The 25,714-nt window shown below is 39.7% G+C and overlaps 1 protein-coding gene across 1 annotated transcript in view; it reads right to left on the bottom strand.

The window, feature by feature from the left end:
• NAPEPLD (N-acyl phosphatidylethanolamine phospholipase D) overlaps window positions 1-25,714 on the bottom strand; it is a 45,792-nt gene that overhangs the window by 5,480 nt on the left and 14,598 nt on the right. Inside the window, exons 3-4 of the mRNA XM_065884049.1 lie at window positions 3,584-4,227; window positions 83-197 (exon numbers count right to left, since the gene is read on the bottom strand). Of these exons, the coding sequence (XP_065740121.1) occupies window positions 83-197; window positions 3,584-4,227 (759 nt within the window). The remainder of the gene's footprint in view (window positions 1-82; window positions 198-3,583; window positions 4,228-25,714) is intronic.

The following is a 25,714-nucleotide window of genomic DNA, read 5'->3' as shown; positions in this document are numbered from 1 at the left end:
CCGAACACACTGCAGGGTACAGTGATCAGTCCTATCATCGGTCAGACACGTCACGAGTTACTGTTACCACAATCACACTCACCTCATTCGCTAAGGCGAAAGTTCCCCAGTGAATTGCCACAGATCTCTTTGTCTGCACATCAATGTGAATCTTTACAGCCTCTTCTGGGTCTACATGCTGGTACTTCATAAACCACCTGATAAAACACAGTAATTTATTAAATCTGGGCTTTTAAGTATACAATAAATTCTAATTACTGCTTCATGTAATCAACCTTTAACATTCTGCACAGGAGTAAATCACAGTAGGCAAAACCATCTCCCTTCAGTCCACTTTTCTGCTGGAAAAAAAAATCTTTCTTGTACAAACTGCTATAACAGTAGATAAGTCTCAAGCAAAACTTCCCTTTGAATAGTAGGATTTTGTTTCACATGTATTTTTATTTTACTGATGATTTATTCTGAAGATATCTTATTACTTTAAAAAGCAGATATTTTGCAATCCTGGTATGAATGAAAGAAACGGAATAATGGGTAAAGAACTAGAAATCAAAACTCCAGTTGCAAATAACCTTGCTGAAACAATTTTTTTTTAACGTGCTAAAGTGAAAAGGAAACAAAAATTAGTGTATAATTTGTAAGATCAGGAGCAAAAAAAATCCAGTTTCTATTCAAGGATTTTATTTAAATACCATACAACTGATGAATGAGGTGTTTGGTTTGGCAAGAAGAAAGGGTACATCAGGGAGACTAAATAGAGTTTAGCAATGTGAAAGGCTGCCTCATGCCTGGGAAGAGACGGCTCTGGAGGCAGGGGGCCTGGGCGTGAATCCCAGCTCTACCAATTCCTGGGAATGCCTTTGGAGCTGCTTCAGTTTCTCCAGCTGCCATTCCTGGTCCGTGAAATAGAAACTATGCCCACTTCACAAGGTTATTGTGAGGATTAAACAAGACAAAATTTATTCAAAGCATGAAGTACAGCAGCTACTTCATAGAATTCTTCCAAAAGAGTAGGGAGTTGACAAAGCCAACACTTTCAGGAGAATTATTTCTGATACAAAAGTAAAATGTACTACATACAGGCAAATCCTTTGCTTGCCCAGCGCGCAGTTATTTTTATAAATTTATTTATTTATTTTTGGCTGTGTTGGGTCTTTGTTGCTGCCCACCGGCTTTCTCTAGCTGCATCGAGCAGGGGCTGCTCTTCGTTGCAGTGCGCAGGCTTCATTGTGGTGGCTTCTTGTTGCAGAGCGCAGGCTCTAGGCGCGTGGACTTCAGTAGCTGTGGCACGTAGGCTTCAGTAGTTGTGGCTCGCGGGCTCTAGAGCACAGGCTCAGTAGTTGTGGTGCACGGGCTTAGTTGCTACGCGGCATGTGGGATCTTCCTGGACCAGGGCTCAAACCCGTGTCCCCTGCATTGGCAGGCGGATCCTTAACCACTGTGCCACCAGGGAAGCCCCCCCAGCCAGCAGTTTAGAAGAGGTAAAACAACAGTGTCTTCACATTATTTATATCCTGGGTCTGCTACTGGCAATGAACACTGCAGTGAAGATTACGGGATCTGGATTGAGCAGAGGGGCTGCTGCACTTTGTAGAACACGTCATGGAAAAGTTCATCCATCTGCACAGCACAAGGGTTGTTATTTACTGTTAGGAGTTGCCGGGCCTGATGGGAGCCCCAAAACAAAGCCACTGTGTTCTCAACAAGAGATTAGAGAAGCACTTGTTCTGCTTTATCTCCTGACACTTAGAATTCAGGGCAAGATGAAAACAGTTTTGGCTGTTTCTCTCTATTGATTTTTTTAAAACTCCTACTTCAAATCAAAGGGATAGACATATTCCTTTTCATGTCTGAAATACATTTAAAATGTGTTTACTCTGGTATACAAATTAAAATAAAAAGTCAAAATCCTAACCGACTTGGATAGAATGCCCGATGACAGGAGATCCCAAAAGTAAGGGTGAAAACATTCTAAGCAGATTATTGAAAATCGTTTTGGGTGTGATCATCTTACATTTATAGACTACTCTGAAGTTTTGTTGATAACAACATTTCTAAAACTTTAGTACTGGGGCTTCCCTGGTGGTCCAGTGGTTAAGACTCCAGGCTTCCAATGCACAGAGCATGGGTTCGATCCCCAGTCAGGGAACTAAGATCCCACGTGCCATGCAGCATGGCCAAAAAAACTAAAAATAAAAATAAAACTTTAGAACTGACTAGAGAACTGGAATACAGAGTAGAGGCTACTACCAATTTAATTCTTTAGAGCAAATACTGTCCTCCCCATCCTTCTCCCATCTTAGTGACAAGACAGCTGCAGTGCAAGAAGCAAGGGGGAATTATGTGAGTGCATTTGTGTACTTCGGCTGTACATATTTTATCATCACCTGTATATGACAAGTCTGTATATTTCTACATATGAAAATTTTATTTTCACAAGTACAAGAAGTATTCTAATATACTAAGAACATATATTGAATAAGGATCAATACCATATAAAATTGATTTGTAAACAGGCTGACTGATGTTTTAAGAGGTTTCATTAGAATTCAGAATTAGAGTTATGTGGAAAAGTGAAATTCAAGCACTACTATTGGCTTATAATCATTTTTTAGTAAGGTAAAAATATCTAGTCCCTTAAATGAAGAAACTAGAAAAAAGGGAGAAATAACCATTAATATACTTAGCAATGAAACGGTTTTGGTGAACTTAAAAAGTTAATGAAAAGTATAACAATCTGATGGAAACCAATGATCAGATTTGCTCAATTCATCTATGTATCAGTGTTGTTTGTAGGATCACCTAAATAAAATGCCATCCTACATACCATTCCGTATGAGTCTGTACATGCACTTCAGAAAATAAAACATTTTTTAAATTAGCCCCTACTTTGCTTTTAGTGTTTATTTTCTCTTAACTTGTACATATCAACCAGAGTTGACTGAAATCTAACTGAATTCTTGAAAATCACTTTTTCCTTAAATAGGCAGTATTAAGGAAAACACAGGCAGTGGATGGGTCTCCTGGGTCTCAAATGCTCGTGTGACCTTTATCTGCTCTGTGCCCTGAAGACAGGCAATCAGTACAGAGAGGTTGCAGGGCAAGTGTAAGTAGTGCAGCAATGTCTTTAGCAGACTAACCTCAGTGCTGCCTGCAATAAGACCGTCACAAGGGACTGATGCTATAGGCCAAGCCCTTTTTCTCCACTAAACACAGGACAGGGCATGGGTGCATTCCACTCACGGAGAGTATCCTCCACGTGAAAGAAAGACCAAGAGTCAGGTTTGAGTACTGGCCGACAGGTTTAACTTTAGTCGGAATAGTACATGAACTTCGGGCTAGGCAGAGTAATTCTTTAAACCGTCGTCCTTTTTTCTTGGTAGTATAATTTCAGTAACTACAATTATTTAACTGATATCACTGTAATTAAAGCACTTTAAAATTCAAAGAAAAATTTTAACTGACTCTGGCCCACCAACCCCCCACCCAATGTATAACAAAGTCCACCATTAAAACCACAGATTACTCAGAGTCCAGTTAATTTATCATGTAGCAGGAATGCTTGCTTTAGACACCTACATACCTTGGTTCATACGCTCCAATGGGAATAGCTGCGAGGTCAAAAGGTCCAAATCTTTTTCCTATCTCTTCAAAAGCAGAGCAATAACCAGTGTCTCCTGCGAAAAAAAAGCGGTTCCAAGGCCCCAAGACAGACCAGCTGCCCCAGAGAACCCTGTTGTCATCTGTCAGAGTCCTTTTACACCAGTGCTGGGAAGGTGTGAACACAAACGTCACCTTATCGTGTCCGGGGACGCAGTTCTCCTCCCACCAGTCCAGCTCGATCACATTCTCACAGCCACATTTCTGCATCCAGTCCAGGAGCCCCAAAGGCACAAACCACCTCAGCTCGTTACCAAATCGCTCGTTCAGAGCAGTGACAGAACTGTAGTCCAGGTGGTCGTAGTGGTTGTGGCTGATGAGGACCGCGTCTATCTGGGGCAGTTCACCGACGGTGCAAGGGGGACGCCGGAACCGCTTGGGACCCACGCGCTGCGACGGGGAGGCCCGGGCGCTAAAGACAGGATCCGTGAGCAAGATGAGCTCATCCATTTCCACCATCACTGTCGCGTGTCCCAGCCACGTGACTCTTAAGCCAGCTTCCTTCACTCCAGCTTCTTCAGGTTCATCGATAAAATACGGCTTAAGCACTGGGAGTTCTTTATCAAGCTCCTACATATATGAAGAAAGAAAGAAAAGCAGCTATTAAAAAAAAAAGGTATTATGTGTCATCATAAATACATTTTTGACCTAAATTACAGAGAGAAGGGTTATTTGGGGAGAACTGAGGTCATTCAATAAATTTGTTATTTTTGCTTTTTTCTTGAAAGTGCATACTTCTTTCTGAATCTGACTCAATAATCACTATATAGTGATGTAAGATGTTACTCCCAAATGCAACCAACAAAGGGAAAATTAAACTTAAAACTTAGAGTACTGCTGACTTTACGAAATATTTTTAAAGGCTCTCTTCTGTAAGCGCCAGAAGTAGACCGAGATGCAGTCCCTTTGCTACTGCTGTTTACTCAGCTGGTGCATTCGCTACTGAAAACTGCCTCAGGCGGTCAGCCCCTAGAAATAGTAAAGAAAACTTTTGACCACATTTGTGTAGATCGTGGATCTCACGTGAACCTGACTTCCTGAGTACACAGAATTCAGAGCAGAGTGCTGTGATGGCTGCTGGGAAAGTCAGGGGCATAGATGGTTCTCCTCACCGCTTACCTCTGAGGTTTTCTACCACTGATCAAACCAACGCAGAACACGGTCCCTGCCCATGAGAAGATGATCGCTTTTGGGGGCAAACAGGTGTGAAACAATAACGACAACATAATGTGTTAAGCATTATTCCTTTGTTTATTATTCTTCATTTTATCCTTGGATTAAGCTGGACCAACAAGAAGCTGTGTTCTAGCATCACAGTCCTGGCTTTTATAAAACTTTCATAAACTGTGCTTTGGTGTTAGGCCATACAGCTGCATGGAGGTCTCTTCCTTGTGAAACTTGCCGAGCATGTACCGTGGGGCTGGCTGTCTTGATGACTGGGTACCAGCGCACACCAACCCCACCTTCCCACACACACCCCAGAAACACTGCTCTCGATTCCCTGTAACAGGAAAAGCTCTTCTGCAGAGCAATTGGCTTTACTCCTTTGACTACCATTGGGAAAACTGACAATCCTGCTTTGACTTTTGCTTTGACAGGAAGTTCAGAGTAAAAGCTGAAGACTCCTCCAGCCCATATGCAGAAGGGAACAGGGCAGGGCACATCGCAGGCAACAATGGAACAGATTTCTATGCTAACCTTTCTTGGCTTTATTTTTCTACCCTAATTGTCCATTTGCTCTTGTATGTTTATCCATCTCGTTTTTTACTGCTACATGTCTTTTTACAAGCTGCTGCAAATCAGTTTTGAAAAAGGCATCGTACTGAATAAATAAAATACAAGGCATGCTGTAGCCCAGTAAGAAGGAATGAAGAGCCCAGCTGCGGAAGGCATTACAGACACAGTAACTTGTGTGCGTTCCTGAAGAATGGTGAGAAGTTCCTGATGCAGAGAAAAGGGGGAAGGGCATTTCAGGTGGAGAAAATGCCCAAGCAAAGGCACAGAGCCAAGTAGGAATGTGGCGTTCGGGGGGCAGAAGACAAACTGAAATCTTATAGGATCAGAACCCAGTAAAAAGCCTTGAATCCCACGCTTCACCCAGACAGTGAGGAAGCATCGATAAAAAAAGAAAAAAAAAAGACATGACCCAATTCACGTTTAGAGAAACCACTTTTCAAGTTTAAATGATGACCTGGGGTGTGTCACAAGAGCTGCCAGGAGAGACAAAGAGCTGGACAAAGGAGACAGCAAAGGGCAGATGGGGGAGATGCAGGTGAAGGGAAACTGAGAGGTCACTGAGCTGGTCCAAACAGGAAATGGGCCCAGAAGGTGGAGAATGACAAGATAGCTCTTAGCCAGCCTAAGCCTTAGTTTCCTCATCTGAAAAATGGGTATAATAATTGCACCTACATGTCATTACTGGGGGCTGAATTAGGAGAGGCTGGCACACAGTAAGCCCTCTGCAAGTAATGCAAAAGAAGAAGGAAGCACACCCCAACCCCGACAAGCAATCAGGCACCACCCCTATCGATCCCTTACATATTTACTTGTTGCCTTACTCATAGTTAAGAGTTAAGATCCGAGTTAAGATCCTAAGTAACATCCAGGCATGTTCAAGTCCTCCTGATGGCTCAGCCACCTTCCTTCAACTTATTCCACACACTAGAGCCACCTCAAACACTTTTCTGATGGCGTAACTCTCTCCCCTGCTGAAAAATCGTCACTGGTTCTGTACTGCTTGACAAAGCACGCCTTACCTCCTTAACCCAGTGGTAAGCCTGTTGGTGGACTGCCGCTCCTCCTTTCCAGCTGTTTCACTCAGTTCCTGCACACGGCTCTGTATTCCCCCCAACACTGGGACTGCACCTCGCTCCCAGCCTGAGCTCAGGAGCCCCGCACGACACTGACCCTCTTCCTTCTCTCTCTCACCCCTTCAAGATCTTAATCAAATCGCACGCCCTTCACGGAGCCGTCCCTGAGTCTCCACAGCCGGCACTGCTCACTCTCCCTCTCCACTCCCACGCCACCTGTTTGCACACCATGGATGTTCTGCTCTTTACCCTGGTTAACTGTACACAGGATGCAGCCCGTGTCTTATTCAACTTGGAATCATTCACAGTGCCTGCTTCAATGACTAATACACGCACGATATATACACGCACGATAAAACTTGTTGAATGGACGAGTGAATGAATTTTTCAACTCGGTTCTCAAAGCTGGTAGTTAGGGTTGGTGAACAAATGCCATACGGTGTGCTTATCAAGAATTATGGAAGAAAGGAGAGGGAATGCGTATCAGCTGAGTCCCTAGCATGCGTTAGGCTTCACACGAGGCACGTGACGATGATGACGCAGCACTATCTAATGTATCGAGTACTTTCGTATAACACAAAATACATGCATGGAGTGCTTACCGTGTGCTAGAAACTGGGCTAACTGCTTCATAAAATTTTTTTCATTTAATACCCCAATGCCGGAGGTAGGTGTTATTAACTCTCTCCATTTTACAGACAAAAAAACAGAAGTTACAGCATTCACACAAGGGCACGCCGCCTGCCTCCACACATTCTGCCTCACGCCACCTTATTCCCAAGTATTCTCATTTAATACATATTTTTAAAAAACACAAGTACAGGGCTTCCCTGGTGGCACAGTGGTTGAGAGTCCGCCTGCCGATGCAGGGGGCACGGGTTCGTGCCCCGGTCCGGGAAGATCCCACATGCTGCGGAGCGGCTAAGCCCGTGAGCCATGGCCGCTGAGCCTGTGCATCCGGAGCCTGGCTCCGCAGTGGGAGAGGCCACAACCGTGAGAGACCCACGTACCAGAAAAAAAAAAAAAAAAAAAAAAAAGGTACAGACATAACCTTGTTATTTATTGCGCTTCACAGATACTGCAGTGTTTTTTTGTTTTGTTTTGTTTGTTTTTTTACAAATTGAAGGTTTGTGGCAACCTTGCATTGTCAGATGATGGTTAGCATGTTTTAGCAATAAAGTATTTTTAATTAGGCAAACATAACTTTCATATGCACTGAGAAACCAAAAAATTGGTATGACTGGCTTTCTTGCAGTGGTCTGGAACTGAACCCGCAATATCTCCAGGGTGAGTCCATAACAGCCTGGGATTCAGGTGGGGGAGAATCAGATGTGGATTACTGTGGACACAAGGACACTTTTAGAGATGACAGATATGTTCATTTTCTTGATCATGGTGATCATTTTGCAGGTTTATACAGATATCCAAACTCGCCAGATTTTACTTTTTGAATACGTGGAGCTTCTATTGTGTTAATAAAACTATAAAAAAATTTAAGTAGCATCATGTTTAAACAGTGCATCAAAACATCTGAAACAAAACTCCCTGAAAATCGTTGCGTTTTTTTTGCTGTAAGTTTAAAAGTCATTTTAAAGTTTAATATCTGGCATTATCCACTGACAGCTGAGAGGAAACAAAACCTTGAGCATCTCTGGCAGCCTCAACTTGTTCTCCAAACGCAGTACTAACAGGTAAAGTGTGGAAAGAAGCCCATCACAAAGGATCATACACTGTGCGGTCGTATTTATATGAAGTTTCCAGAATAGGCAAATCCATAGACAGAAAATAGGTTAGTGATTTCCAGGGGCTGGAGAACTGGGGGGTGATGACTCAGGACACAGGGTTTCTTTTTGGGATAATAAAAACATATTAGATTGTAGTGACGGTTGCACAACTCTGAATGTACCAAAAATCTGTCACATTGTACACTTTAACCAGGTCAATTGTATAATACGGGAATTATATCTCAACAAAGCTGTTTTTTAAAAAAGGTAAAACGTCTGACAAGAGATCTGAATTAAGCAGTCACACTTTTCTTCAAGGTCCTTTCCTCATGCTATATTGTTTCTAATCCCATCCATCGCAAAAGAGTAGCTTATTTTAAAGAATTTGATCTCTAACGCTACTGGCCCATGAAACTCAAAGAAATAGTGCCTACAACTGAGATTCCAAAAAGAAAAAAATAGTTTTTTACTTTTTATCCTAATCAGAGTTTGAAAAAGTACGTAGAATGGGGAAATTCTTGTTTATTTACAGAAATCAAGCACCCACTTGGCATTTTTCTTTACTAGATCAAGATTTTTCTTGGTTGGTCCTCCTTTTTTAAAGCTACAAATGGGAAAATCCTCAAGCCTGTTATTAACCTGTACACTAGTTAATGTTTCACTTTTCTTGGGGAAAGGGAAAAATCCCAACATTTATTCAACCACTACTCTGCCAGATGCTTTAACTACATTGTCATCTAACTCCGTGAAGCAGATGTTACTGCCATTTCACAGAAAACCAGACCAAGGCAGAGGGTCACTAAGATACTTGCCAAGGTCATACAACAAGTAAGTGTCCAATCAGGAGTGGAATCAAGGCCTTCTGACTCTCAAGACCCTCTCTCTTCATTAAACCATAACTCTTTCCATGGCATAGATAATGTTAACTTCAAAACAATGAAACCCACATTCTTGTTAATATACTTATTAAGTATATGTTTCTGTACATGAATGAGATAAAGATTTGACAAAAATCTGTTCAAACCATATTTTCTAAAAAAAAAAATCACTTTTAAAGAGGACTTGAGTTAATCCTTTTCTTCCAACTGAAAGTATCTTTGTGCTGTTTTAGGAAACTTTAATATCTGTACTGTGCAACTCATATTTAAGATTTAAATTAAAAATATTTCTTTTTCATATTTATTTTGACGATATAGGTGAACACTGAATAGAGATTGATTTTACCAAAATACCACCAATTCAATTAAATATGAATGCTAATGTTGTATATTTTTGCCACACTATCCGTATTAGGAGTACAAGATGCATCAAAATGGCTTAATATTTTTAAACTCCTCCTTGATTATAAAAGAAAATGTGCTTTATAAAATATTTGGAAAATATAACATAAAGATAAGAAGAGTAGCCATCCATTATATCCATGTGCAGAGATTACAACCACTGTTAAACATTATGCTATTTTTATGCAGTTCTATTTTTATGCATGGTTAAGATCATAGGATATTCATATTTTCTACTCTTTTTTTAAATTTCATATTATGACATTTTCACCCATCACATAAAAAAGTGAAACACATACTGATTTAAAAATGAAACAAATTCTTGAGGAAACCTGTCAGAAAGCAAAACAAAAAAATAAAAAGAAATGAAATACAGGGGAAATAAAGTTACAGAGGGTTGATCTAGGAGATCCAAAATATAATCAGTAGTTGTTTTACAAGGAAAAGATGGAGGGGAGGAAATTTTCAAGGAAATAGACAAGAAAATTTCCTAGAACTGAAGGCAACAGATATTTACATCTAAAGGGCCCACCAGGCATCGAGCATGATAAGTAAAGAACCACACATCCTGGTGAAACTTCAGAACATTGGTGCCAAAGAGATGATCCTCAGAGTTTCCACAGAGGAAATCAAGGTCCCACACAAAGGATCAAGAAATGGCACTGAACTTCTCTAAAAGCAATACTAAAAAGAAGGTCATGGAGGTAATGCTTTCAAATTCTGAGAGAAAACTGTTTCCAAACTAAAATTCCATTACCCACACTATCAATCAACAATGAGAATAAACTCAGCCTTAAAAAAGAACAAAATAATGCCATGTGCAGCATCATGGATGCAACCAGAGATTATCTTACTAAGTGAAGCAAGTCAGAAAGAGAAAGACAAATACCATATGATATCCCTTATATGTGGAATCTAAAATATGGCACAAATGAACCTATCTACAAGACAGAAACAGACTCACATACATAGAGAACAGACCTGTGGTTACCAAAGGGTAGGGGGCAGGGGAGTGAAGGACTGGGAGTTTGGGGTTAGCAGATGTAAACTATTATATACAGGATGGATAAACAACAAGGTCCTACTGTAGAGCACAGGGAACTATATTCAGTATCATGTGATAAATCATAATGGAAAAGAATATAAAAAAAGAATGTCTCTTTGTGTATAAATGAGTCACTGCTGTACAGCAGAGATTGGCACAGCACTGTAAACCAACTATAATTCAATTTAGAATAAAGAGTGAGAATAAAGACATTTTAGACAAGCAAGGTCTCAAAAAACTGTCGTCCCGTGTACCCCCTCTCAGGAAGCTCGTTAAGAGTGCGCTCCACCAAAAGGAGAAAATATCCAAGAGGGGGAAGAGGTGGGACGCAGGAAACAGAGCCACAGTGAGGAGGGAAAGGGGCCCAGGAGGGCGGTGAAGGAGAGCCCAGAAGGAAGCCACAGAGAGCCTGGAGGGCATCAGCCCAGATTGGAGCCTGGTGCTGAAAACCTCCTGAAGGTCTCCCCCTCGGGAAGATGGTCCTGAGAAGCCATGGGAAGGAGGGAAATGATCAGTCATAAATACATAGAAAGTTCAACAGACGAAAAAGGAGGGATCATTAACCTCAGAGGGAAAAGTATGTGAGACAGGAGACACGGCCATACTATATTACTTGGTTCCTCAATGAAAAATACTGACATAGTCACAATAATGTAAATAGTAAGGGGAAAGCTCAAGTAGAAGCACGGGAGAGATGGGGAGGGATACAGAGTGAGTTACATCTGATAGTAATGTGAAGGACCACAGAAAAACAAGCACTGCGTGATTCCACATATCTGAGGTATCTAAAATAGTCAAACTCATAGAACCAAAGAGTGGAATGGTGGTTGCCAGGGCTGGGGGGGAGAGGAACGTGGGGAGTTACTACCAGTGGGCACACAGCTTCACTTAAGCAAGATGCAGAAGCTCCAGGGATCTGCTGTACAACATGGTCCCTGCAGGCAACAATAATGCATTGTACACTGACAAATTTAAGAGGGTAGATCTCATGTTAAGTGTTCATACCACAACAAAAAGAAAAATATGAAGACAAACTCCAAAGGAAATAAAGGGGCCTGGGTGGCAGAGGCTGGTTAGGGGACTGGTATTTGTCTTATAAGCCCGTCGGTAATATGATTTTTTTAAAAAAACCTGTATACATGCATTTTTTTCCCTCGATAAAAATAAAAAAGCAACCTGCTGGCCTACTACAGTACAAATATAAAATAACTGGTACGTATCATTTTTTCAAAGGGCATCCTATTCTTCAATATCATACATTTAAAGAATGCGTGAGATTTTCAAAGTACTTTCATGTGTCACGTGAATCTCAAAACAATCCTCGTCACCGAAACTCTCTTATCCTAACTTCATAGATCCCTCCCCTCCACCCCTCGCCAAAAAAAGAGTTCCTTGATGGACAGGATTCCTGAGCCTGAGCCTGGTTCCCAGACTCCTGGTGTCCCACTTTTTCTACTAGGCCATGCCGTGCAGCCTCAGTCCCGTGTCTCTCTCTCCTACTCCAATATGACTGTCCCTCTCACTTCTACAGCAGTAACTGATAAGGACGGCCTCCTTCCACTAATGAAACTCGGAGGTGCCTGCCTCTCTCCCTCTTTGAAGTTCTCCTAACTGTTGGAGACTATCATCAACACTAACAATCAGAGAAGGTCACTGAGCCACTGCAAGAGCACAAAGCACACGAACCACTTGAAGCCTGTGAGCAGACCCACTGCTCCAATGACCCAGAAAAGGCAAATATCAGGAACGAAGTACTGTTGTCTAGCCAGGCAATGCACTTGTGTAGCTCTGCTAATAACCCATTTTCACTTTGTTTAGAGCTGTTCTATTATTTTATACTTTAATCACATGTTTTTTCCAGAACACTTTCATATTCATATACCTAAACATAACATACTACAATGATGTAAATTCCATTATATAGTCATCATAACCCTACATATATCATATTATCCTCTTCTTCCAAAACAATAATTTGAAGATCTGTATTATTAAACTCTAGCGTCCCAATATCTAATTAAAATAATTTCGAGAAATTTGATTAAATTCTGAACTGGCCTAACGATCTGAAGTAAGTATTCTTTACATAGTCTTTAAATTTTTTTAAATGAATAACTCTATCACACTTAGCAGTTCTTAAAAATTAATAATCTGGGCAACTTAAAGGGATAAAGTATGGACTTATAGTTATCTATGAAAATAAAAGAAGTCAACATGCATTTAATCTAGTTAGTTCTAGGCTTTTATTGGAAACAAGGAGAAACAAGATGTAGGTAAATGATAAGAAAACAAAAATTGGATTAAGACAAATGAGTCTTCTCTCTTACATGATGCCACATCTGTTTAAATGCATTCATAGCCTTCTTTTTGACATTTTCTAAAAAAAAACTGCCTTAAAAAAAAAAAAGCTTAATAACAAACCAAAACAATTAATAAAATGGGAATAGGAACATACATATCAATAATTACCTTAAATGTAAATGGACTAAATGCTCCCACCAAAAGACACAGATTGGCTGAATGGATACAAAAACAAGACCCATATATCTGCTGTCTACAAGAGACCCACTTCAGACCTAGAGACACATACAGACTGAAAGTAAGGGGATGGAAAAAGATATTTCATGCAAATGGAAACCAAAAGAAAGCTGGAGTAGCAATTCTCATATCAGACAAAATAGACTTTAAAATAAAGACTATTACAAGAGACAAAGAAGGACACTACAGAATGATCAAGGGATCAATCAAAGAAGAAGATATAACAATTGTAAATATTTATGCACCCAACATAGGAGCACCTCAATACATAAGGCAAATACTAACAACCATAAAAGGGTAAATTGACAGTAACACATTCATAGTAGGGGACTTTAACACCCCACTTTCACCAATGGACAGATCATCCAAAATGAAAATAAATAAGGAAACCCAAGCTTTAAATGATACATTAAACAAGATGGACTTAATTAATATTTATAGGACATTCCATCCAAAAAAAACAGAATACACATTTTTTTATAGCGCTCATGGAACATTCTCCAGGATAGATCATATCTTGGGTCACAAATCAAGCCTTGGTAAATTTAAGAAAATTGAAACTGTATCAAGTATCTTTTCCGACCACAGCGCTATGAGACTAGATATCAATTACAGGAAAAGATCTGTAAAAAATACAAACACATGGAGGCTAAACAATACACTACTTAATAACCAAGTGATCACTGAAGAAATCAAAGAGGAAATCAAAAAATACCTAGAAACAAATGACAATGGAGACACGACGACCCAAAATCTATGGGATGCAGCAAAAGCAGTTCTAAGAGGGAAGTTTATAGCAATACAATCCTACCTCAAGAAACAGGAAACATCTCAAATAAGCAACCTAACCTTGCACCTAAAGCAATTAGAGAAAAAAGAACAAAAAACCCCCAAAGTTAGCAGAAGGAAAGAAATCATAAAAATCAGATCAGAAATAAATGAAAAAGAAATGAAGGAAACAATAGCAAAGATCAATAAAACTAAAAGTTGGTACTCTGAGAAGATAAACAAAATGATGAACCATTAGCTAGACTCATCAAGAAAGAGGGAGAAGACTCAAATGAGTAGAATTAGAAATGAAAAAGGAGAAGTAATAACTGACACTGCAGAAATACAAAGGATCATGAGAGATTACTACAAGCAACTCTATGCCAATAAAATGGACAACCGGGAAGAAATGGACAAATTCTTAGAAAGGCACAACCTGCCAAGACTGAATCAGGAAGAAAAAGAAAATATGAACAGACCAATCACAAGCACCGAAATTGAAACTGTGATTAAAAATCTTCCAACAAACAAAAGCCCAGGACCAGATGGCTTCACAGGGGAATTCTATCAAACGTTTAGAGAAGAGCTAACACCCATCCTTCTCAAACTCTTCCAAAAAATCACAGAAGAAGGAACACTCCCAAACTCATTCTATGAGGCCACCATCACCCTGATACCAAAACCAGACAAGGATGTCACAAAGAAAGAAAACTACAGGCCAATATCACTGATGAACATAGATGCAAAATTCCTCAACAAAATACTAGCAAACAGAATCCAACAGCACATTAAATGGATCATACACCATGAGCAAGTGGGGTTTATCCCAGGAATGCAAGGATTCTTCAATATATGCAAATCAATCAACGTGATACACCATATTAACAAACTGAAGGAGAAAAACCATATGATCATCTCAATAGATGCAGAGAAAGCTTTAGACAAAATTCAACACCCATTTATGATAAAAACCCTGCAGAAAGTAGGCATAGAGGGAACCTTCCTCAACATAATAAAGGCCATATATGACAAACCCACAGCAAACATCATCCTCAATGGTGAAAAACTGAAAGCATTTCCACTAAGATCAGGAACAGGACAAGGTTGCCCACTCTCACCACTCTTATTCAACATAGTTTTGGAAGTTTTAGCCACAGCAGAGAAGAAAAGGAAATAAAAAGAATCCAAATCGGAAAAGAAGCAGTAAAGCTGTCACTGTTTGCAGATGACATGATACTATACATAGAGAAGCCTAAAGATGCTACCAGAAAACTACTAGAGCTAATCAATGAATCTGGTAAAGTAGCAGGATACAAAATTAATGCACAGAAATCTCTGGCATTCCTGTACACTAATGATGAAAAATCTGAAAGTGAAATCAAGAAAACACTCCCATTTACCACTGCAACAAAAAGAATAAAATATCTAGGAATAAACCTACCTAAGGAGACAAAAGACCTGTATGCAGAAAATTATAAGACATTGATGAAAGAAATTAAAGATGATACAAATAAATGGAGAGATATACCATGTTCTTGGATTCGAAGAATCAACATTGTGACAATGACTCTACTACCCAAAGCAATCTACAGATTCAATGCAACCCCTATCCAACTACCACTGGCAATTTTCACAGAACTAGAACCAAAAATTTCACAATTTGTATGGAAACACAAAAGACCCCGAAGAGCCAAAGCAATCTTGAGAACGAAAAACGGAGCTGGAGGAATGAGGCTCCCTGACTTCAGACTATACTACAAAGCTACAGTAATCAAGACAGTATGGTACTGGCACAAAAACAGAAAGATAGATCAATGGAACAGGATAGAAAGCCCAGAGATAAACCCACGCACATATGGTCACCTTATCTTTGATAAAGGAGGCAGGAATGTACAGTGGAGAAAGGACAGCCTCTTCAATAAGAGGTGCTGGGAAAACTGGACGGCTACATGTAAAAGTATGAGATTTGATCACTCCCTAACACCATACACAAAAATAAGCTCAAAATGGATTAAAGACCTAAATGTAAGGCCAGAAATTATCAAACTCTTAGAGGAAAACATAGGCAGGACACTCTATGACATAAATCACAGCAAGGTCCTTTTTGACTCACCTCCTAGAGAAATGGAAATAAAAACAAAAATAAACAAATGGGACCTAACGAAACTTCAAAGCTTTTGCACAGCAAAGGAAACCATAAACAAGACCAAAAGACAACCCTCAGAATGGGATAAAATATTTGCAAATGAAGCAACTGACAAAGGATTAATCTCCAAAATTTACAAGCAGCTCATGCAGCTTAATAACAAAAAAACAAACAACCCAATCCAAAAATGGGCAGAAGACCTAAATAGACATTTCTCCAAAGAAGATATACAGACTGCCAACAAACACATGAAAGGATGCTCAACATCACTAATCATTAGAGAAATGCAAATCAAAGCTACAATGAGATATCATCTCACACCAGTCAGAATGGCCATCATCAAAAAATCTAGAAACAATAAATGCTGGAGAGGGTGTGGAGAAAAGGGAACCCTCTTGCACTGTTGGTGGGAATGTAAATTGATACAGCCACTGTGGAGAACAGTATGGAGGTTCCTTTAAAAAGTACAAATAGAACTACCATATGACCCAGCAATGCCACTACTGGGCATATACCCTGAGAAAACCGTAATTCAAAAAGAGTCATGTACCACAATGTTCATTGCAGCTCTATTTACAATAGCCCAGAGATGGAAACAACCTAAGTGTCCATCATCGGATGAATGGATAAAGAAGATGTGGCACATATATACAATGGAATATTGTATATATATCAGCCATAAAAAGAAACTAAATTGAACTATTTGTAATGACGTGGATAGACCTAGAGTCTGTCATACAGAGTGAAGTAAGTCAGAAAGAGAAAGACAAACACCGTATGCTAACACATATATCTGGAATTTAAGAAAAAAAAAAATGTCATGAAGAACCTAGGGGTAAAACAGGATTAAAGACACAGACCTACTAGAGAATGGACTTGAGGATATGGGGAGCGGGAAGGGTAAGCTGTGACAAAGCAAGAGAGAGGCATGGACATATATACACTACCAAACATAAGGTAGATAGCTAGTGGGAAGCAGCCGCATAGCACAGGGAGATTAGCTCGGTGCTTTGTGACCACCTGGAGGGGTGGGATAGGGACGGTGGGAGGGAGGGAAACGCAAGCGGGAAGAGATATGGGAACATATGTATATGTATAACTGATTCATTTTGTTGTGAAGCAGAAACTAACACACCATTGTAAAGCAATTATACTTCAATAAAGATGTTAAAAAAAAAAAGAAAGAAACCGAACTTAAGAATTTATCAGTATACTGAATTATTATGATTTCTAGACTAGTCATTTAAAAAAAAAGAATACGTAGAAAGACTTATCATATACCTCGATAAAAAATCGCTTCTGCAGAAATATTTCTCCCGGAATATTTATTCAAAAATTTAGCTCAATTTCAATCAAAATAACAAAAAAAATTTTTTTGAAATAAAAAAAATATTTATAAATTTCATCTGAAGAATAGGAAGGAAGAGCCAGAAGGTTTTTTTAAACCTAAATGAAAATGAGCACAGATATTAAATCAAATATTAAATTTATAAACATTAGAACAGTGTGATCTTGTTGCCAGAAAAGATAGCTCATTGGAACAGGATATTCCAAAACAGGTATACTGGCATATATACAAGTACATGAATATTGAATATAAGGTTGGAATTTCAAATCAAAGAGGAAATAGAAGATGATTTAATAAACAGTGTTGGAATTTAATAAATGGTGTTTATATCTGAGCTGGTTGTCTAAGACGTACATAGATATGTAAAGCACCCTATATGTACCAAACTAGATTCCATATGGATTAAATAATTAATTTTGAAAAGTGAAAAAAAACACCAAAATACAGGTGATGACGTATCTGATAGCTAGCAGAAATAGCCTTTTTAGGCACACAAAGGAAAAAATAATAAAATATTGGCATATTTGCATAAATATTAAAAACTTTTCTGTGTTAAAAAAAGTCCCCCTACCCCCTCAAAAAAAGAACATGATGAGCTGGAAACAAAACTTTGCAACATCTATGAGAAAGGATTAAAGTAGTTAAACATAAATAAATTCCTATATATCTGTAAGGAAAAAAAGTAACACTTCAATGGAAGAAAGGTCCAAGAATACTAGAAGATAATTCACAAAATAAGACCGCAAAAGCCTAAGTAACTTAAAAATGGTTTAGCCTGATTAGAAGTAAAAAAGAAATGTAAATTAAAGTGTCATCATCTTTCACCGTTCATCAGCAAAGGTCTTTTTTATTTTAATGACAAAGCTAATTGTTGGTTAGGAGTAGAGAAAAATAGATCCTCTCTCATACTTTTGGGGGGAGTGTAAACTGATGCCATATTTTTGGAGGACAACCTAACAATGAAGTATCAAGTGCCATAAGAAAAAAAAAAAGCTTATACTTCATTAAAGAATGCAGTTCTCACCCTTTTCTGCCTTATTATTCCTCAAAGCACTAATCATCTTCCTTTTCTGCCTTATTATTCCTTTTCCTTCCTTTTCTGCCTTATTATTCCTCAAAGCACTAATCATCTTTCAATATTCCACATCATTTACTTGACTATTGTCTCTCTTCCAATAAACCTAACTTCCAAGGAGGCCAGGTTTCCTTTCTGCCTTGTTCATGGCTGTATCTCTTGCACCTACAACAGTGGAGTTTAAGAACCACTCATAAGCCACAATCACCCTGATACCAAAACCAGAAAACTATACTACAAAATAGAAAATTACAGGCCAATATCACTGAAAAAAATAGTTGCAAAAATCCTCAACAAAATACTATCAAACTGAATCTAACAATCCATTAAAAACATCATTCAATATGATCAAGTGGTATTTATCCCAGGGATGCAAGGATCTTCAGTATCTGCAAATCAATCACTGTGATACACCACATAAACAAACTGAAGAATAAAAACCATATGATCATCTGAATAGATGCAGAAAACGTTTGACAAAATTCAACACCCATTTATGATAAAAACTCTCCAGAAAGTGGTCATAGAGGGAACTACCTAAACATAATAAAGGCCACATATGACAAACACACAGCTAACAGCATTCTCAACAGTAAAAGCTGAAAGCATTTCCCCCAAGATCAGGAAAAAGACAAGGATATCCACTCTTGCCACTTTTATCCAACATAGTTTTGGAAGTCCTAACAATGGCAATCAGAAAAGAAAAAGAAATAAAAGGAATCCAAACTGGAAAAGAAGAAATACGACTGCCACTGTTTGCAGATGACATGATATCATATATAGGAAATCCTAAAGATGCTACCAGAAAACTACTAGAGCTCATCTATGAATTCAGTAAACTGCAGGATACAAAATTAATACACAGAAATTTCTTGCATTACTAATACTAAAAATGAAAGATCAGAAAGACAAATTAAAGAAATGATCACATTTACCATCGCATCAAAAAGAATAAACTACCTAGGAATAAACCAACCTAAGGAGGCTAAAGACCTGTACCCTAAAAACTATAAGATGTTGATGAAAGAAATCAAAAATGACATAAACAGATGGAAAAATATACCATGTTGTTGGATTAGAACCATCAGTAGTGTCAAAATCACTATAATACCAAAGACAATCTACAGATTCAATGCAATCACAATCAAATTGCCAATGGCATTTTTCACAGAACTTGAACAAAAATTTTTTTTTAATTTGTATGGAAAAAAAAGACCAAGAATACAAAAACCAATCCTTAGAAAGAAAAACGGAGATGGATGAATCAGACTCCCTGACTTCAGACTATACTACAAAGTGACAGTCATCAAAAAAGTATGGTACTAGCACAAAAACAGAAACATAAATAAATAGAAGAGAAAAACCAGAAGTGAACTCAGGCACCAATTAATCTACCAAAGGAGGCAAGACTATACAATGGAGAAAAGACAGTCACTTCAATAAGTGGTGCTGGGAAAACTGGAAAACTACATGTAAAAGAGTAAAACAAGAACATTCTCTAATACCATACATAAAAAAGAACTCAAGGGGCTTCCCTGGTGGTGCAGTGGTTGAGAGTCCACCTGCCGTTGCAGGGGACGCAGGTTCATGCCCTGGTCCGGGAGGATCCCACATGCTGTGGAGCGGCTGGGCCTGTGAGCCATGGCCGCTAAGCCTGCGCATCCGGAGCCTGTGCTCCGCAGCGGGATAGGCCACAACAGTGAGAGGCCCGCGTACCACAAAAAAAAAAGAAAAAAGAACTCAAAATAGATTAAAGACCTAAATGTGAGAACAGGCACTCTTAGACAAAAACACAGGCAGAATTGTTTGACAAAAATCAGAGCAGTATCTTTCTGGATCCACCACCTAGAGTAATGAAAATAAACACAAAATAAAAAGGGGGATATAATAAAAGTTAAAAGCTTTTGCATAGCAAAGTAAATCATGAACAGAAAGACAATCCACAGAATGGAAGAAATATTTGCAAATGAAGTATGAACAAAGGATTAATCTCCAAATTATACAAAGAGCTCATGAAGCTATAAATCAAACAAATAAACAACCCAGTCAAAAACAGGGGAAGGGGCTTCCCTGGTGGCGCAGTGGTTGAGAGTCCACCTGCCAATGCACAGGACACGGGTTCGTGCCCCGGTCCAAGAAGATCCCACATGCCACAGAGCGGCTGGGCCCATGAGCCATGGCCGCTGAGCCTGCGTGTCCGGAGCCTGTGCTCCGCAACGGGAGAGGCCACGACAGTGAGAGGCCCGTGTACCACACACACACAAAAAAAAAAACGGGAAGAAGATCTAAATTTGACAATCTCCAAAGAACACATAGAGATGAACAAAAATCACATGAAAAGATGTTAAATCCCTAATTATTACAGACATGAAAATCAAAACTACAATGAGGTATCACATACTACCAGGCAAAATGACCATCATCCAAGGTCAATAAGCAATACATGCTAAAGAGAGCGTGGAGAAAAGGAAATCCTCCTAGGCTGTTGTGCAAATGTACCCCAGTAACAGCCACTATGGGAGAACAATATAGAGGTTCCATAAAATATTAAATTTGAGGGACCACATGATCCAGCAATCCCACTACTAGGTGTATATCTGGAAAAAACATATTTGAAAAGACACATACACTACAAAATTCATTGCACCACTATTTAACATAGCAACGAAATGGAAGCAACCAAAATATCCACTGACAGAGGACTGGATAAAAAAGATGTGGAACATAAAAAGGTTATTACTCTGGGCTTCCCTGGTGGTGCAGTGGTTGAGAGTCCGCCTGCCGATGCAGGGGATGTGGGTTCGTGCCCCAGTCCGGGAAGATCCCACATGCCGCAGAGCAGCTGGGCCCGTGAGCCATGGCCGCTGAGCCTGCGCGTCTGGAGCCTGTGCTCCGCAGCGGGAGAGGCCACAACAGTGAGAGGCCCGCCTACCGCAAAAAAAAAAAAAAAGGTTATCACCCATAAAAAGAGTGAAATAATGCCTTTGCAGCAACATTGATGGACCTGAAGGTGACAATACTAAGTGAAATAGGCCAGACAGAAAAAGACAAATAGCATATATCACCTACAGGTGAGATCTAAAAATTGATACAAATAACCAAATTTACAAAACAGAAACAGTCGCGGACTTAGAAAACGAACATATGGTTACCAAAGGGGAAAGGTGGGGCTGGAGGGATACCTTAGGAGGTTGGGATTAACACCTGCATACTAATATCCATAAAATAGATCATCAACAAGTATCTACTGTCTAACACAGGGAACGCTACTCAACAATCTGAAAGAACTTATACAGGAAGGGTCCGAAAAAGAGTAGCTATGTGTCTCTGTTTACCTGAATCAAGCTGCTTAAAGCTAAAACAAACACAACATTGTAAAGCCACTATACTCCAATATAAACTAAATGTTAAATTAGGAAACAAAAGCAAAAACGAAATTCCTACAACATTCTCCTCGGGCCTTGGGACCCAGAGAGCTTCACATCCCTGGAGCCCCAGCAGCCTTGGTTTCCAAAGGCTGGATGTCATGGGGGTTAGGGAGCTGGGAAGGATATGCCAGCAAATGAGCTCTCCTTGGACCTGCAGTGCCTGATCCCTTCGGGATGGACCACAATCTCCAGATCCACGATGGACCTCTGACAGTAAGGCCAAGCCTAGTGCAGCCTAAGGATGGTGGACCCTCTGGGCCGGAAGAGCTCTGAAAAGTCACCTGGTCCCCATGTCTCCTGGTGCTGGGGTTCCCACCTCCAGCCTCCTTCCGCAGACTCACCCCACCTACGGATGCCAGCACCCTCAGCACAGCGCTTTGGCAGGGATTGGGATTTGTCCCAGGGGGAAAGGGAAGGGGGTGGAAGTATTGAGACACAAGTCCTTGGTTGTCTGTTCTGGCACATTCCACTCATTTAAAACGCAGCAGCAGGACTTTCCCTAAGCCTCTCATTGCCCGAGTAACCAGAGTTGGGCAACCAGAAATGCTGCTGCCTTGTTTCCTGGAATGACAACTCTAAAACCAGTGCTTACATATGGTCACCTCATCTTTGATAAAGGAGGCAGGAATGTACAGTGGAGAAAGGACAGCCTCTTCAATAAGGGGTGCTGGGAAAACTGGACAGCTACATGTAAAAGTATGAGATTTGATCACTCCCTAACACCATACACAAAAATAAGCTCAAAATGGATTAAAGACCTAAACGTAAGGCCAGAAACTATCAAACTCTTAGAGGAAAACATAGGCAGAACACTCTATGACATAAATCACAGCAAGATCATTTCTGACCCACCTCCTAGAGAAATGGAAATAAAAACAAAAATAAACAAATGGGACCTAACGAAACTTCAAAGCTTTTGCACAGCAAAGGAAACCATAAACAAGACCAAAAGACAACCCTCAGAATGGGATAAAATATTTGCAAATGAAGCAACTGACAAAGGATTAATTTCCAAAATTTACAAGCAGCTCATGCAGCTCAATAATAAAAAAACAAACAACCCAATCCAAAAATGGGCAGAAGATCTAAATAGACATTTCTCCAAAGAAGATATACAGACTGCCAACAAACACATGAAAGAATGCTCAACATCATTAATCATTAGAGAAATGCAAATCAAAGCTACAATGAGCACTGCTGGTGGGAATGTGAATTGGTTCAGCCACTGTAGAGAACAGTATGGAGGTTCCTTAAAAAAGTACAAATAGAACTACCATATGACCCAGCGATCCCACTACTGGGCATATACCCTGAGAAAACCAAAATTCAAAAAGAGTCATGTACCAAAATGTTCATTGCAGCTCTACTCACAATAGCCCAGAGATAGAAACAACCTAAGTGCCCATCATCGGATGAATGCATAAAGAAGATGTGGCACATATATACAATGGAATATTACTCAGCCATAAAAAGAAACGAAATTGAGTTATTTGTAGTGAGGTGGATAGACCTAGAGTCTGTCATACAGAGTGAAATAAGTCAGAAAGAGAAAGACAAATACCATATGCTAACACATATATATGGAATTTAAGAAAAAAAAATGTCATGAAGAACCTAGGGGTAAGACAGGAATAAAGACACAGACCTACTGGAGAACGGACTTGAGGATATGGGGAGGGGGAAGGGTGAGCTGTGACAAAGGGAGAGAGAGGCATGGACATATATACACTACCAAACGTAAGGTAGATAGCTAGTGGGAAGCAGCCGCATAGCACAGGGAGATCAGCTCCATGCTTTGTGACCACCTAGAGGGGTGGGGTAGGGAGGGTGGGAGGGAGGGAGACGCAAGAGGGAAGAGATATGGGAACATATGTGTATGTATAACTGATTCACTTTGTTATAAAGCAGAAACTAACACACCATTGTAAAGCAATTATACCCCAATAAAGATGTTAAAGTAAAAACAAAAAGAAACCAGTGCTTATGGGCACTTCACATTCACAAGGCCTATGAGGCTTAAATGAACAATGGCCTCTAGAAATGTAGTGTGGTAGGTGATCGGAAAGAGAATTGAAAACAGAGCGACTTTCAATAAGCCCATTTCAGGAGGTAAATTTTACTCACGAGGTTTTTTCTTGTTTTGTTTTGTTTTTTAAAGCACATGAAAAGATACTTAACATCACTCATTATCATAGCACATCAAAACTACAAGGAGGTATTACCTCGTACCAGTTACAGTGGCCATCATTAAAAAGTCAACAAACAGCAAATCCTCGAGAGTGAGTACAGAAAAGGAACGCTCCTATGCTGTTGGTGGGAACGTAAACTGGTAACAGCCACTATGCAGATCGGTATGAAGGTTCCTTAAAAAACTAAAATAAATCTACCATATGATCCAGCAATCCCACTCCTGGGCATATATCCAGAGAAAACCGTACTTTGGAAAGACAAATGCATCCCAACGTTCACTGCAGGGCTATTTTCAATAGCCAAGTTGTGGAAGCCACGAAATTGTCCACCAGCAGACAAATGCATAAAGATGTGGTACATATATACAAGGTAATATTAGCCATAAAAAAGAATGAAACAACACCATTTGCAGCAACTGGCTGGACCCGGCAATGATCACATCAAGTGAAGTAGCCAGACACAGAAAGACAAATGTCATCTGATATAGCTCGAAGGTAGAGTCTAAGGTGAAAATGATACAAATGAACTTATTTGCAAAACAGAAATATACTCACAGACTTTGAACGCCAACTTATGGTTGCCGGGGGTGGGTGGAAACATGGCTGGTAGGGATAAATTAGGAGTTCACAATTAACATATACCCACTAGTATACAAAACAGATAATCAACAAGGACCTTCTGTTTAGCACAGAGAACTGTACTCATTATTTAGGTAATACCCTAAATGGGAAAAGAATTTGAAAAAGAATAGATACATGTGTATGTACAACTGAATCACTTAGCTGTACATCTGAAACTAATACCACACTGTATATCAACTATACTCCAATATAAATAAAAATTAAAATAAAAAGAAAAACAAAGAACTCCTGACTTTAAAAAAATAAAAAGAAAGCTTACACTTCATTAAAGAATTCAGCTCCCACCCCCCAACTTCCTTTTTCTGCCTCATTATTCCTCAAAGCACAAATCATCTTTCAGTATCCCACATCATTTTCTTATCTGTTTATTGTCTCTCTTCCATTAAACCGAAGGCCCAACGAAGCCCGGCTGTCTTTCTGCTTTTTTTTTTTTTTTGCGGTACACGGGCCTCTCACTGTTGTGGCCTCTCCCGTTGCGGAGCACAGGCTCCAGACATGCAGGCTCAGCGGCCATGGCTCATGGGCCCAGCTGCTCCTGGACTGGGGCACGAACCTGCGTCCCCTGCATCGGCAGGCGGACTCTCAACCACTGCGCCACCAGGGAAGCCCTTGTCTTTCTGCTTTTTCATGGCTCTCTCTCTAGCACCTAGAATAGTGGAGTTTAAGAACAACTGGCCTGGTGAGTTCTCAGAAATTGAACCCAGTTTCTTCAATATCTCCAAATCATCAGAGTTCAGAGATGTATTTCCGCCTTCATGTAGTCACTCACTTTCCTGTTTGAAATGAAAGAAAACTAAAGACACCATTACTACTACTGTATTTTTAGAAACTGTGGCCCAAAAACCAGGAAGGAATTTTTACCAAACAGGTAACCTACCCATCTTGGCCTCCTACCCTAAACCCTTCTTCTCACAGCTTGACTCCATGTTTCTCTTCATACCAGGTTCTCCAGAAGACATAAAATTTTCTTGTTCCTCCCATCCACAAAGTTGAAACATACACTAAGGTTTTATCTATTAATATCCTGACTCATTCTTAAACAGTGCTGAGAAAATATTATT

Source organism: Phocoena phocoena, chromosome 9 (genome assembly GCF_963924675.1).
Source record: "Phocoena phocoena chromosome 9, mPhoPho1.1, whole genome shotgun sequence".
In the NCBI taxonomy this organism is placed as follows: Eukaryota; Metazoa; Chordata; class Mammalia; order Artiodactyla; family Phocoenidae; genus Phocoena; species Phocoena phocoena.
Note: the sequence above shows the minus strand (reverse complement) of the source record. Positions and strands in the feature narration are given on the sequence as shown.